The sequence below is a fragment of the Telmatherina bonti genome, assembly GCF_933228915.1.
Source record: "Telmatherina bonti genome assembly, chromosome: 6".
Taxonomy (NCBI): domain Eukaryota; kingdom Metazoa; phylum Chordata; class Actinopteri; order Atheriniformes; family Telmatherinidae; genus Telmatherina; species Telmatherina bonti.
Window position 1 is genome coordinate 4,294,875 of NC_136624.1, and position 16,627 is coordinate 4,311,501.

Consider the following 16,627-nt stretch of genomic DNA (forward strand, 5'->3'; position numbering starts at 1 on the left):
GGTATTTCATTTTTTCTAATTGATCTTACTGACAGAACTGAAAACCAGATTATTGCTCATTTATAGCAAGATAATAAACTGTAATATCGGCAGGCGGTGCGGAGCAGGCGGTGCGGAGCAGGCGGTGCGGAGCCGACGTTAAAACAGAATCCATGATCTGAGAATTACATGAAAACTCCTGGAAATGCAATGATTTCTACAAAACCTTCCAGATTAGACATCATGTTTGGAAGCAAGCGAACTCACCTGCCTGTTCTTACACTTCTTTCAAATGTGTAACAGAAAAGCATGTTTTTATCATGGGCTTCATTTTAATAGTTTCAGAATAACTTGCAGGAAATGCACCTGTCATCGTCTAGTTTTAGTGTAAATAACAGGAATAAAGTTCATGTTGGCACTCGGCTTCATCTGAGGGTAAGCCACATGATATGTGCATGATATGTGCATGATATGAGCATGATATGTGCATGATATGTGCATGATATGAGCATGATATGAGCATGATATGTGCATGATATGTGCATGATATGTGCATGATATGAGCATGATATGTGCATGATATGTGCATGATATGAGCATGATATGTGCATTATATGTGCATGATATGAGCATGATATGTGCATGATATGTGCATGATATGTGCATGATATGAGCATGATATGTGCATGATATGTGCATGATATGAGCATGATATGTGCATTATATGTGCATGATATGTGCATGATATGAGCATGATATGTGCATGATATGTGCATGATATGAGCATGATATGTGCATTATATGTGCATGATATGTGCATGATATGTGCATGATATGAGCATGATATGTGCATTATATGTGCATGATATGTGCATGATATGTGCATGATATGTGCATGATATGAGCATGATATGTGCATGATATGTGCATGATATGTGCATGATATGTGCATGATATGAGCATGATATGTGCATGATATGTGCATGATATGAGCATGATATGTGCATGATATGTGCATGATATGAGCATGATATGTGCATTATATGTGCATGATATGTGCATGATATGAGCATGATATGTGCATGATATGAGCATGATATGTGCATTATATGTGCATGATATGTGCATGATATGAGCATGATATGTGCATGATATGTGCATGATATGTGCATGATATGTGCATTATATGTGCATGATATGTGCATGATATGAGCATGATATGTGCATGATATGTGCATGATATGACCATTATATGTGCATGATATGACCATTATATGTGCATGATATGTGCATGATATGTGCATGATATTAGCATGATATGAGCATGATATGTGCATGATATGTGCATGATATTAGCATGATATGAGCATGATATTAGCATGATATGTGCATGATATGTGCATTATATGTGCATGATATGTGCATGATATGTGCATGATATGTGCATGATATGAGCATGATATGTGCATGATATGTGCATGATATGTGCATGATATGAGCATGATATGTGCATGATATGAGCATGATATGTGCATGATATGAGCATGATATGTGCATTATATGTGCATTATATGTGCATGATATTAGCATGATATGTGCATGATATGTGCATGATATTAGCATGATATGAGCATGATATGTGCATGATATGTGCATGATATTAGCATGATATGTGCATGATATGTGCATGATATGTGCATGATATGAGCATGATATGTGCATGATATGTGCATGATATGAGCATGATATGTGCATGATATGTGCATGATATGTGCATGATATGTGCATGATATGTGCATGATATTAGCATGATATGTGCATGATATGTGCATGATATGAGCATGATATGTGCATGATATGTGCATGATATGTGCATTATATGTGCATGATATGAGCATGATATGTGCATGATATGTGCATGATATGAGCATTATATGTGCATGATATGTGCATGATATGTGCATGATATTAGCATGATATGTGCATGATATGTGCATGATATGTGCATGATATTAGCATGATATGAGCATATGTGCATGATATGTGCATGATATGTGCATGATATTAGCATGATATGAGCATGATATGAGCATGATATGTGCATGATATGTGCATTATATGTGCATGATATGTGCATGATATGTGCATGATATGTGCATGATATGAGCATGATATGAGCATGATATTAGCATGATATGTGCATGATATGTGCATGATATGTGCATGATATGAGCATATGTGCATGATATGAGCATGATATGTGCATTATATGTGCATGATATGTGCATGATATGAGCATGATATGTGCATGATATGAGCATGATATGTGCATGATATGTGCATGATATGTGCATGATATGTGCATGATATGAGCATGATATGTGCATGATATGTGCATGATATGTGCATGATATGAGCATGATATGTGCATGATATGTGCATGATATGTGCATGATATGTGCATGATATGAGCATGATATGTGCATGATATGTGCATGATATGTGCATGATATGTGCATGATATTAGCATGATATGTGCATGATATGTGCATGATATGTGCATGATATGAGCATGATATGTGCATGATATGTGCATGATATGTGCAAACATCAGAGAAGGATATGTAAGCAGGACTACGCTTGACTGGAAGTTGTCCTGAATCTTCGACACAACGTGAAGAAGTGACTCGGACATTTTCAGTGTCGCCAGGACGGCGGCTGCGGTTGGCTGGAGGTCAACGACTTGCAAAGTTTCACTCAGATAAAACTGGGATGTTATGGTGGTGGAAGCTCTGATGTTCCTCTGCAGGACTGGGTGAAATGGGACTGGGACTGGTGGACGTTATGGATATGACTGAATAACCGGTCGGTTCCATGTGGGAACAAACTGGCTCCAATCATTTTCGTCTTGTTCTGATTGGTGTACGGTGGTGATCCCCAACTTGTTCTGCTGGGAACCCTTTTCGTCTTTTCATCAACGACAACAATGTCAAGCCCCCCCCCACAATGGATCCATTCTTCTGCTTCAGAGTGAAACATTTTAAACCAGGAATCTGTGCAAACTGCTTCAGGTGAGCCGAGTTTTCAACTGCTTCAGTAAAACGTCTCTGCTTCATATGATGGTTGGTTTATTTCTGAAGTAGCCTACAGGCCAGCCCAAGTCCCAGAGGGATGATGGAACTGGTTTTCATCATATCAGATGAAAATATTTTCATACATCCAACACACTGTGGTCTCTTCATCATCATCATCGTCATTAATTATTACTGTTAGTTTACCTGGTCAAGCTGGGACAGATATGCTCATATTTTCTTCTCTTATTTCAGTAATTGAAGTCTCTCTTGTTGATCCATCATCGTTTTGCTACGTTAATAAACTGGTCAAAACTCCCAAAAACATTAGAAATGATATTTTCAAGCAGGTGATGAGCAGACGGTGACATCCTGGCGTCTGCATGCAGGGTTTACCATCCTGAGCTGTACGTCTGCAGCACGCAGCGTATTCTGCTGGTTTCTCAGGATGAAATGATGAAAGATGCTCTACGTTTGCAGATCAACGTATAAACTATGTAAAAATGTGGAAGTTTTGACTTCAAGTTTGTTTAAAATCATTTGTTTGCTGTTTTATTACTTTTGGTGAAGCAGCGTTTTGTTTTGCTTCCTTCTGAAACTTTATTGCTTTTATAAACTTGATCTTATTTTAATAACATTTTAGGAGAAAACTGTGATCTGAGATAAGACAGGACATGTGGACGAATGACAGTTTGCAGCCTCCTGACGGACATTAGATAAAGTATCGGTCCAATTTCAGGCTGAATTTTTCCGACTGTAAATCTTTTCTGCTTCTTCTGTATTATATCATAAACTACCAACATAACATCTGTAAACCACACTGCTGCCCTGACGCTCACACTTCACATTGCAGTTTCTTGTGTCCTACATCTTGGCTGTGAATTATTTACACCCTGTCAAAATGAGCAGAGTGCAGGATTAAACTGAGATAAAACAGTTTGTGCACATTTGGAGACAAACAGAGGCTAATGCAGACATGGCCTCATTTCCCCAGATTAGCAACATTAACCATCAGAGTTGCTTGTGCTGATAGCTTCTCATTACCTTAACCTCAAAGGATTGTAAAATAATCTAAACTGGATGGCTGACGCGGATCCCCTCTCCAGATTTACACCCTCCACGCTGGAAAACAACACGCCATCCCCTCAGCCGAGTTAGTGAGCATCGGGTCCACAGATGGGATGACAAACTTGTTCTCTGCTGTAATTTATACCCAGCAAATCCCCGTCCCTCCTAATTTTACCTACTGGGTCTGAAAAATCACCTCCAGAAAGATCATGGCGGCGCGGCGACCAAGGTGTACAGGTAAAGGATGCAGGTAAAGAAGAGACGTTTTAACTCGTGGATCTCGCAGACGATGCTGATGATGTGCAGAACAAATCTAGTGGTGATGCAGGAATTAGGTGGTTTATTTTCTTGCCTCTCTCCAAAGCTGGTATCTGCAAACTGCCACTCAGAAATGATTAACGTTGTAGCAAAGCTAATTGGCTTTCCTCTTGTCAGAAGGCTGATCGCTGGCATCTCCGATGAAAGCGTGTCGCTGCTATGTCTGCTTTGTTCCTTTATCTGCAGCCCTTTAGCTACAGTGAGTTATCCTGGCTGTACATTAGTCCGTCTTTCTTCTCCTGGATGTACAGCAAAGCAACAGTCTTAATCAAAGGGGTTGAAATGATGGACAAAATACTTCTTCTTTTTGGAAGGACCACTCAAAAACACTGACAAACCTCACCACTTACTTTCATCTAAAGGCGCGATAGAAGGTTAGATAAAAGCCCCCCAATCCTCCCCAAAATATCCCAAAAGAACAAAGTCAACAAAAGCAGGGGACATCTGAAGTACTGAATCCAATCCTCCACCAAAAAAAGTCTTTTTGGGATTTGTTTTGGCTGAGATCAAAGCTGTTGTGATTTATGAAGTGGTGATGTAAAGCCGCTCATTGTCCCTGTCCACGGCGGCAGACATCCACCCCACCCCGCCTCTAACCAGCCACGCTTTGCAGCTAAAACACAGCAAAAGAAGCATTGTTGAGAAAAGGCTTGGAGAGCGCAGCAGAAAGCAACATTAACAATGCGGTGGGGGGCGAGACGCGGCGGTGGATGGGGGGCCAGACCAAAGGCATATCTGTCTAAGCTCACGCAGATGTTTGATGATTTAAAAAGCTTGAAAAGTCGGACATAAAGAAGTCCTTTTACATGTCTGTTTATGGTTCCTGCATCTTCAGCAAGTGGCAAACAGTGATTAATTATCTCAGGATAAGTAAACGTCATGTCCCATCCAGATCCATTAGCATCAATTATTGCAAACCTGGGCTGGCATTACAAACAATGATCCAGATTAAACTGATGATCACATCCTAGACATGTGAGCTTTCCAAATGCCAGAAGCACTAATCATACTTCCACACACCTGCTCATCCGTGAAGGTTGGCTTCGTCCCAACCTGCGTGCTGGATGGCACGATGATGGCAGCAACATGCATGTGCAGGTGTTTGTGTGCACACAAACCCTTCCTCACGGTGTGACCACAGCGTAAAGCGCTGGGAGAACATCCTTTTCACATCGTGTCAGGATTTTAGTTTGGGTTCATTCTGAGTTCTTCCTGTTTTATTTAGTCGTTTTTCCCTCTGTGTGTTTTCTTCCTGTTCATCAGCTCACCTGCTTTAATATGCTCATTTATTTCCCCTGCTTCTTATTAACCAGTTTGTCTTGTTCTCCACCAGTTCAGTACCAGTGTTCCCTCTTTCCTTGGTGTCGTAGCTTTTCCCCTTCGTCCAGTCGGTTGACCTGTCTTTGCTTTGTGTTCTGGTATCCTGCTGCTGCAGTGACTAAAACATCTCTTCCTCTGCATTCCTTCTGCCTGATCTTGCATTTTGGGTCTCGCCAGAACACATTTGGCCACCTTCAGCTCACAGTCAGAGGAAAATGCATGAGCTTCAGCTGCGTTGTAGCAATGCAGACTGACACGGCTGGTTCCAAAGATGCTGTTTTCCTTCATCAGCACAAGATAAAGAAACGGAGGATCACAGGAGTGCTGTAAGTCAACAGAGTAGTCGTTTCTAAACAGAAATAACCCTTTAAATACCCATGAAATCATGGCTTTTCCTCCGTGTTTTATCTGAAGTCTTTGACATTTCTCAAAGTGCAAAGCAAAGGAAAAAAAGTAGGCAGACTGTTGCCCATGCTGGTGGGATATGTAGTTCTAGACCAGCGCTGGGTGATATGACGATATGTATCGTCTGGACGATAGAAAATGTCATCATTCCATACGAGGCTCTATCGTTTACGCCACCATAAGCTGCTTTACTGCAGTATTTTACGTCAAGATGTGCTTTACGGCACGCTGTGATAAACAAACATGTCGGAAAATGGTAGCAGACGTGTTTCAGGGGATAATTCAGTAAAAGATGAGCAGCCAACCCAAACTGATGAGCTTGTCCTGACATACAGGACAGTAGTAACACCACTGCAGCTGCTGCTGGTCCTAACAGCTTACAAAATGAATAACATGGCAGAGAGAAGAATAAAATGGATTAAACATTGAGCTGTTGTTGCATAAAACGCAGCAGGATCAGGCTGAAGGTTCGTCTAACACCATTCAGATATTTATGGAACATGTCATTCATCCAAGGTTATTTTCTTAAAGAAGGGAAAGTCGTGAATGTTTGGAACATCTATTTTTCAGTCCTTGTGTGTGTTGTTAAAGACAGCGATGTACACCATCAACAAGGCCTAAAAGACTGCAGTCTGAGATCTGCTGAGACTTTTCTCCACTCCTTCAGCTTCTGTCTCTTTCAGGTGTGGACAGTTCAGTTCAGACCATCATATGCTGCCTTTATAGCACTTCCCAAGAGTGATATCTTGATAGTCTACTGCAGTCAGAAGCAAAAGCCAGAATATATCCTATTAGCTTTTCACGCCTCATTAACTAAGTCAATATACTCTCCACATTATCACACCAGCTGAAAGGAGTCTGCAGGATTTATTTGCATCCAAATGAAGTATTCTTGTCCGCCCTCGAGGCTTTACACCTTCTCTGGTGAGATCTGGAATCGTTACTGCTCTTGTTAGCTAAATGGAGGCTTCTCATACACTGATGAGCCAATATTTATCTAGAATATGTGTAACTGTACGTACACTCCCAGGAGTTGCTGCATATGTCAGTCTTCCTTCAGCATAGGAACATCTCTCGAAACACCAAATTAGCTTGTCGCTTCATTCGAAGCACAACTGCCCCAAAACCCGAGACTGACAATGTAAAGCTCATATTGAAGCCTGTTCATCAGTGTGAATTATGAGCTACATCTTTTACATAATCACTGATACGGAATCGATGGACATACTAATCAAGGGCAGGGAGTATTGAGTGGGGCGCCCACTGCCCATCAGTTATCCTTGCCTCAGGAGGAAGACAGCTACAACCCCTGCAAGGAGCATCGCCATCCATCAAAAGTTTGTGACATGCAGAGAAATGCTGAAGCATCTGGAGTCCCGCCAGCTTCAAGGAATAACCTTGAAAGCATCACCTACATCAACAAACTGTAAAAAAAAAAAGAGTTTCTCTCTGAAAGTAGGAGGATGACTGTTATTTTTAGATTGATATACTGGTTTGAGGTGGTACCACGGTTCACTTCCAGCACCTGAAACAAGATGAAGACGCTGCTGATGGCTTTACGGCAGAAATGGCAGAAATCCCTCAGAACTAAATGTCTGAATCAGAAGGCAGCACATGTTCACCGATCAGCAGAGCTTTCCTAAAACCACCAGTGCCCCAAATGACACAATCAAACTTTCATTATCAATTTAAAGACCAAATTCAATACAGAGAATTAATTGACCTTCACACTGAGGCAAAACAATCAACTGTGGTTTGTTTGAGAAACGAGCTGACTGAGACGATGGTAGAAAGTAAGATTCATAAAAATTCTGCTTTAAAATACACAAAACAGACAAACTAAAATACATAAACTTCAGCTAATGCACTTCTTAGTCCAGTTCAGGGACCCTGAAATGGTGCAAGTGGTCAAGAAAATGCATGAGAGACAGCTGATTGCTTAACAAAACAGTTATCCTAATATACAGTATATATATATATATATATATATATATATATATATATATATATATATATATATATATATATATATATATGTGTGTGTGTGTGTGTGTGTGTGTGTGTGTGTGTTGGAAAACCGACATCTTCATTTGCTTTGTTCTTTACTTTTACCCTTTAAGTTGGATATAGATTGTTCCCGTTGAGCGGAACACGACAGCTGAAGTGAGGCCGAAGCTGAGAAAATATCATTTACATTTTCAGGGGTCTGCTCTGGTCTATAATAGAGATTTGGACAGAACATTATTAATTCAGCCTTCCCGTCCCAAGCTGTGATTGGGTGGTGGCGACACATCCTGCAGCCCATAAACATCTCACACAACAAATAAAAAGAAACAGGAGGGCAGAGTCTCGTACAACAATAGATGTCAGTCAATGAGAACTGCCATATTTCAGGTTTTAGAGGTTTCCCTGCTGCAGGCCTGATTCAAGCTAAATGGACTTTTTCAACACCTTGTTATGTGGGTCATGTGTGTCGACGCAGGAAACATCTAGAACATGTGGGACAGTGATGACACCTGACAGGTCACCCAATTTAAAAGCAAATAACTTTCACTTTGCATGTGAGGGGAATTACTTTGGTTTATAGCAGTGTTTCTCAATCCTTAGTCGCCAGGACCCCCACCTGCCCAGGAAACTCAACAGAGGAAGGACCGTCAGGCCACAAGACAGCGACAGTGACGTCCTTAAGAAGTAGAAAAAAATCCAGACACATAACATGAGAGATGCATCGGACCTTCAGCTGATCCATCCATAATCCTGCTCAGAGATGTGTTCCACTGGGTGAAGCGGTTCCTCGTCCTGATAGTAGTCTATACATTCTGTCATCATGAACAATAAGAAATATAGTTAGACCCCTCAGTTTACTGTAAATCTGTAAAAACTCTGACCAATCCAAACGTTCCGACACAAATGGAGTTGTTCATTTCTTATATTTCGTAGCTTCTTCTCCCAGCTCCCCTCCTCCCCCTCCAGCAGCACATACCTGATAGAGACACCCTGCATATAAACAGCGTGTTAGGATGAAAATACAAAGTAGTGAAGAAGAAACTCGGAAGGCAAACATGGCTGAGAAAATGCAGGAAGGATTTCCCGACCCGGTTTGGTTTATTTACCTCCTCCTGCTAAACAGCCGAGAAAGAGAAAATCGTTGGTGGAAAAAGCTGCGAATAAAAAAGCCTCGGATCACGCAAGGAGCAGAACCAGAGGGGGAGGAGCCAAGCCAGGAGGAGGAGCCAGGGTGGGGCCACAACAAGGGGATGGGCCAAGACAGGAGGAGGAGCCAATGCAAGAGGAGGGGCCAAGACAGGGGGAGGAGCCAGGGTGGGGGGAGGAGCCGCAACAACGGGATGGGCCAAGACTGGGGGAGGGGCCAAGACAGGAGGAGGAGCCTATACAATGGGAGGGGCCAAGACAGGGCGCCGCGTTCACATCCTGCTAGCGTTCCAACATTACTTACCCCAGCTTTAATGCAGAGGAACAGGGAGAAAAGTCTGAGGTTATGGTCACCAGACCAGATTAAAATTAGTGGCAACGGGTCTGTTGGAGGGATGGATCCTTCTCAAGCAGTTTGGGATCATCCGGACAGAGAACAGAACAAAAGGCAGAAATATCCAGGAGCTTTGGAAAGTCCTTCAAGACGCCAGGAGAACCGTTCCTGGTAAAGACTTAGAGACAGCTTGACTCAGAGGGTCCAGACCGTGTTAAAGAACAAAGACGAAACATTTAGATTAAAGCTCATTTGATGATTTAACAAATCAGTACTTGTTTTTCTCCTGTAAACAAAAAAAATGCTTTTACTAAGTACTGTACCGATATTTTGAGTTATTTTGTCTCCTCGTGTGCCTTTAAATTTCCATTGTGAATTACATGACACTCGGATGTAATTTCAGTTGCCCTTTAAATTAATCCCATGAACCCTCGACATTTAATCTTGTTCTGAAGTTAATTAAGCTATTCCATGAGTAATAAAGAAGATAGATGATACTCAGTCATACACACAAAGTGTGACCCCACTCTGCGACAACAACTGAAGGCTGCTAAGGTCAGATCCCAGCGACTGATGGAACTGTCATCCCATCAGAGTGGAAACCCACCAGCAGAATGAGATCATGGATTGACTTTCCACTGGTCCAGGCGACCAAACAAATGTGCCAAGACAGATCGGTGGCCTTGTACCCGAACGGTAAACCTCAGAATCTAATCTGAGCAAGCGATCACTCACTTGCTGTGAATGTCATCATTTACGCCTTTCCAACAACTGGCACATGCAGTCAGAACGTATCGACTCAATGCTGCTTCAGGAACACAAAGACCAGAGACCGTCAAGCAAACATGTCAACACGAGACACGTCATGTCTCATAAAACCCCTCAAAATCTGCCTGAAAGTGGCAATTTACCTTTTTTTTTTATTAGTATCATCTGAAAAAACTGCAAAAAGAAGTGAATGATAAAGATTAAAAATAACAAAGAAATCTTGTGTATGAATGCATCCATAAGAAAAAAAATATATATATAATCGCAAACACAAAAAGTGAATCCTGCAGTCAGATAAAAATCACACAACTGAAGTTCAGCATCAGAGCTCCATGTTTTCTCCCTCCTCTCTGAATAGTTACTGAATACTATCTAGTACGTAATAGTACCTGATTGTACCTGATAGTACCTAGATAGTACCAGATATTACCTGGGTAGTACTGCCAGAAAACATCTTTGTGTTCCTACACACACGTCCTACAGCGCTGCTGCTGTTCAGCTTCACACACGACTAAATGAGTGACCGGAGTACTGCTGCTACTCTGTGCCTCATGGCCGGCGGAAGAACAAGTAGTTCCAGTACAGTTACTTTCCACTGTATTCCACTTAGTTATAAAGTATCCATTTATGCCAAAGTACTAAACTACTGATATTTTAAGGTGAAATTAATTCCAGAGCACCAGCAGGTGCAATCAGGAGAATTGATATTTTAGTATTGATCACACATCACTACTAAAGACGGACAGTGCATTGCATATTAGATGAGTCAAAATGCAGAAGCATCAAGTAAAAACTCCGTAAACTGTTTCGGTTTCCAAAGCAACAAAGTAGAAGATGAAATGTAAACGATTCATTGTTCATCACCATCACCATCATCATCATCTATTTTCCAATCAAACACAAACTATTCTGGCAGCTAGACTCTGAAATGATGACTGGCCTCATGCTGTTCAGTGAGTAGAGGGCTGTGCGTGTCGAAGACTTCACATTTAGCTGCAGTTGCTGATGTTTTGTCTTGTTTTTGGCCACATGCTGCATTCAGTCCATGCGATGTGTTTACACATCTGCTCTGCTTTCTGCTCTATTTCTGGTCTTCACCAACAGACCCAAAGCAGAGTCCTGTAAAGCCGCAGAAAGCTGCAGTTTTAGCATTAAATGCCGGCTCTGGGGGAGACACCTCTTTTAATTACTGCATTGCTCTTTATTTCTAAAGTCTTCTCTTGGGCTGATGTTTGATCTGCAGCAGTGACTGCTGTAAGCTCCAGTCAGCACACGCAGAAATAATGGCTCCCCAGAGGAATGATTCCCTGTCTTGAGCACATCATCAAGAACAATAAACAATGCTGGAACTGGCCTTTTTTCTTTCTGCTGCCTCTGCCCTTTCCTTCACTGGAGGTTCAGAAGCCACAGAAGTTTGCCCCCAGAGAGACAAAAGAAAAATAGACTCACATGCGAAGGTTAGACTGGCCTCTCGGCTGACGATGGTCCCGAAAGAGTTGGAAGCGAGGCACTGGTACGTTCCAGCGTGCTGGTCTTTGTTCAGACGGCTGATCCGCAGGTTGCCTCCAGAAAGGCTGTAGTGCGATCCAGCTTTGGGAAGGATCTCTGTTCCATTTAATTTCCACCTTAAAAAAAAGAAAAAGGTAAAAGTTAACATGCACATGAAGAAATTAAACATTGTTGGGTGTGTGCTGGGGCGAGGGAAGCGTTTCCAACAAGAAGAAAATGACTTGAACGTTTGATTGTGTTTGAAGAGTGAAAGGGGGAAAGGGTCCAGGGAGCATGCCCTGCAGCTTGGTTTTAATCTAAGCAGCAGCAAACCGTTATGATGCCAAGGACTCTGACTCTCTGAGAACAGATAGCATTGCAGGCCATCCATCTTGCCAACCTCCAGTCAAACCATATAAAATTCCTGCTTAATCATCACGGCTCCACAATTAAAACAAATGCCTGCGAGGCTGCCTGCACACTTGTGCATTCAAGAGCCGTTCTCATGATTATCGCTGGTGTTAGGGGTGATCAACGAACGGTGTAATTCAGTTAACATGGCAACAGACTCTCAGATCGCTCCACACAGACACGTCCTATTAGAAAACACAGGTAGAAAGAAATCCATCACTTCACACCAGGCCTTGCACCAGCGGCGGCAACAAGCGGCGGCAACCAGCGGCGGCAACAAGCGGCGGCAACCAGCGGCGGCAACAAGCGGCGGCAACCAGCGGCGGCAACCAGCGGCGGCAACAAGCGGCGGCAACCAGCGGCGGCAACCAGCGGCGGCAACCAGCGGCGGCAACAAGCGGTGGCAACAAGCGGCGGCAACCAGCGGCGGCAACCAGCGGCGCATGCACGGTCACGTGCTGGCAGCGATGTTGAAGTAACGGCTAACATGCATCTAAGGTTCATTTGAGATATTTTTTAAACAAGTTTGATCAGAATGACTTGAAGTTGACTTTTTCCTTGAGGAGAACTTTGAATTTCTGATGTTTCCAGTGTGATTGGAGTCACAGCGGTAAAAAACTCTGGAACATAAATAACCTTTGATGGGAAGGAAGGAGCTTTCTTTAAGCCCTTCTGTATACAGGAGACAGTTGTGCAGAGCTGTTTTGTGTACTGATGGCTTAACTCTCCTTGTTATGCCAATATGAGGGGAAAGCCTTCAGTGCTGTTGTGTCTGTGGCTCCACTTTCATTCTTACCGTTTTCTGCAAAAGTCTTGAGCCATATTTTAATATTTTGGTTCTGATCTTTTTAAATACTCTTTGTCCAAACATTTCCTCTTTGGCTCATCTGCAGTGATAAACAGGGAGTTATAACCTTCCCCCCGAAGCGACAAAGGAAGGAAGACACGAATGCTCATTTCAAGACTTTTAGACCTTCTGGACACGTTTTAGTTCCCAGATATGATTGTAAAAACAAATCCTGTCAGTTAGATCACTGTAGAGCTTATGTTGACCAGCGTGACCATTCAAAAAGTTTTTGCACCCCTCAGAAAGTCTGCTGCATGTTGCAAGGTGGTTTTTATGGCCACGTAGCATGTGCTGTACGGAATATCTGAGGCTAGCCGCTGTCAGAAGAACGGATGTGAGCGGTAGCAGCTGCCATCAGGAGGAAGAAGCAGCCGTTAGTGTCCAGGACTACGGAGAATGTACTTCCTGTTTCAAGCAGTTCATCTCTTCTTAAAACTTCTGACCAATATTTAACTGTTTAAAATGTTCAGCAAGTTGTGGAAAGAAACAAAGCAGCAGATTTCCCCTCGGTTTCCGTCTCGGTGCTGCAACTTTCCCACTGATGTGCTTCTGGCAGTTTGAGCTTTATGTGAGCGGCGGTGGAGACGGCTGCCTTCACAACGCTTCAGCAGGTGGACGGGGTGATGAGGCAACAGGTGAGGCGTACACCTGAGAATTCATACAGAAAAGGTTTCTGGCTGCAGGATTTTAGCTGCAGCCACCCAGCATGTCTTTCCTCCACCAGGCTGGGATTGTTGTCTGGTTAACATGAGTTGCAGCAGTTTTTCACTATTTATAGATAATTTCATGATGATGTAAACTGGAATTAAAGATTAAAATGGAAAATAAAAGAAATGATTTATCTGAAAGTAAAGCATGAACTGTATTTATAATGCACAATTAGTTTTTCCTGCTCAGCATTTTTCCGCAACTAATCATTTATATCATTTTGGTGTTATTTCCAGTTTTTTTCTTTATAATGTGGATCAAATTTAGCTTCAGACTTGCAGCTGCGCTCGATGCACCTGTTAGAAGCTGTTCACTATGTAAGACCTGTGTTATCTTGCTGACCAGGGAGTGGTGTAGTCCATGTTCATCTCTCCAATAATCAATAACCAATAGCAAGATACTTCTCTCAAATGCTCTGTTTTCAGGAAAAATGCCTTCCTTCTGAAAACATTCCAAGCTATTTGGAATTATGACGGCTGAAAAGCTCACCTGGAGGCACAGATTAAAGAACTGCTCCAGAAACTTGCTGTGTTATCTTCACGGTGCTCTTTAGCAGCAGCTCTCCAATGTTTTTTCTTTAAACATGAATGCTGCTTCGCTCATTTTCAGTCTGGTGCTTATCTCCGGCCATGTTCAGATGAGTGGGATCTTTCTTTTTCTTGTCTGTTTGTCAGACCGCTTAATGCTGACCTATGAAAAGATGAACCAGTGTTGAAGCTACACATTACAGAAGAGCAGATAATTAGCTTGGACTTGTATGTTCTGGCGATTTGCTTTAGCAGAAGCCAAAGATCGGCTCCTATTTCTTTTAATGATTTTGGGAAAAATACCAAAGATGTTACAGTTTGAAGGGTATAAATATGTAGTGAGTATAATCATGATATATTTGCATGAAATAAACTGCAATGGACTTGAGTAAATTTTATCAGCTGTTCTCCATGTGGATTTCTGAGACCTCCCCTCTAGGTCTCAGAAATCACAAGCGGAGCGTCTCACAAGCGGAACGTCTCACAAGCGGAACGTCTCACAAGCGGAGCGTCTCACAAGCGGAGCGTCTCACAAGCGGAACGTCTCACAAGCGGAGTGTCTCACAAGCCAAACGTCTCACAAGCGGAGCGTCTCACAAGCGGAGCGTCTCACAAGCGAAACGTCTCACAAGCCAAACGTCTCACAAGCGGAACGTCTCACAAGCGGAGCGTCTCACAAGCGGAGCGTCTCACAAGCGGAGCGTCTCACAAGCGGAGTGTCTCACAAGCGGAACGTCTCACAAGCGGAGCGTCTCACAAGCGGAACGTCTCACAAGCGGAGCGTCTAGCAAGCGGAACGTCTCACAAGCGGAACGTCTCACAAGCGAAACGTCTCACAAGCGAAACGTCTCACAAGCGGAACGTCTCACAAGCGGAGCGTCTCACAAGCGGAGCGTCTCACAAGCGGAACGTCTCACAAGCGGAACGTCTCACAAGCGGAGCGTCTCACAAGCGGAGCGTCTCACAAGCGGAACGTCTCACAAGCGGAACGTCTCACAAGCGGAACGTCTCACAAGCAAAGCGTCTCACAAGCGGAACGTCTCACAAGCAAAGCGTCTCACAAGCGGAACGTCTCACAAGCGGAACGTCTCACAAGCGGAACGTCTCACAAGCGGAGCGTCTCACAAGCGGAACGTCTCACAAGCGGAACGTCTCACAAGCGGAGCGTCTCACAAGCGGAGCGTCTCAGAAGCGGAACGTCTCAGAAGCGGAACGTCTCACAAGCGGAACGTCTCACAAGCGGAACGTCTCACAAGCGGAACGTCTCACAAGCGGAGCGTCTCACAAGCGGAGCGTCTCAGAAGCGGAACGTCTCACAAGCGGAGCGTCTCACAAGCGGAGCGTCTCACAAGCGGAACGTCTCACAAGCGGAACGTCTCACAAGCGGAACGTCTCACAAGCAAAGCGTCTCACAAGCGGAACGTCTCACAAGGGGAGCGTCTCACAAGCGGAGCGTCTCACAAGCGGAACGTCTCACAAGCGGAGCGTCTCACAAGCGGAACGTCTCACAAGCGGAACGTCTCACAAGCGGAACGTCTCACAAGCGGAACGTCTCACAAGCGGAACGTCTCACAAGCAAAGCGTCTCACAAGCGGAACGTCTCACAAGCGGAACGTCTCACAAGCGGAACGTCTCACAAGCGGAGCGTCTCACAAGCGGAACGTCTCACAAGCGGAGCGTCTCACAAGCGGAGCGTCTCACAAGCGGAGCGTCTCACAAGCGGAACGTCTCACAAGCGGAACGTCTCACAAGCGGAACGTCTCACAAGCGGAGCGTCTCACAAGCGGAACGTCTCACAAGCGGAACGTCTCACAAGCGGAACGTCTCACAAGCGGAGTGTCTCACAAGCGGAACGTCTCACAAGCGGAACGTCTCACAAGCGGAGCGTCTCACAAGCGGAACGTCTCACAAGCGGAGCGTCTCACAAGCGGAGCGTCTCACAAGCGGAACGTCTCACAAGCGGAGCGTCTCACAAGCGGAACGTCTCACAAGCGGAGCGTCTCACAAGCGGAACGTCTCACAAGCGGAACGTCTCACAAGCGGAACGTCTCACAAGCGGAGCGTCTCACAAGCGGAACGTCTCACAAGCGGAACGTCTCACAAGCGGAACGTTTCAGAAGCGGAGTGTCTCACAAGCGGAGCGTCTCACAAGCGGAACGTCTCACAAGCGGAACGTCTCACAAGCGGAACGTCTCACAAGCGGAACGTCTCACAAGCAAAGCGTCTCACA

General features: G+C 43.9%; 1 protein-coding gene across 1 annotated transcript in view; it reads right to left on the bottom strand.

Moving 5' to 3' along the window:
- LOC306757794 (contactin-4-like) overlaps positions 1 to 16,627 on the bottom strand; it is a gene marked incomplete at both ends in the record, with an annotated part of 220,075 nt that overhangs the window by 150,895 nt on the left and 52,553 nt on the right. The window contains one exon of the mRNA XM_079242929.1: positions 11,866 to 12,041. Coding sequence (XP_079099055.1) covers positions 11,866 to 12,041 — 176 coding nt within the window. The remainder of the gene's footprint in view (positions 1 to 11,865; positions 12,042 to 16,627) is intronic.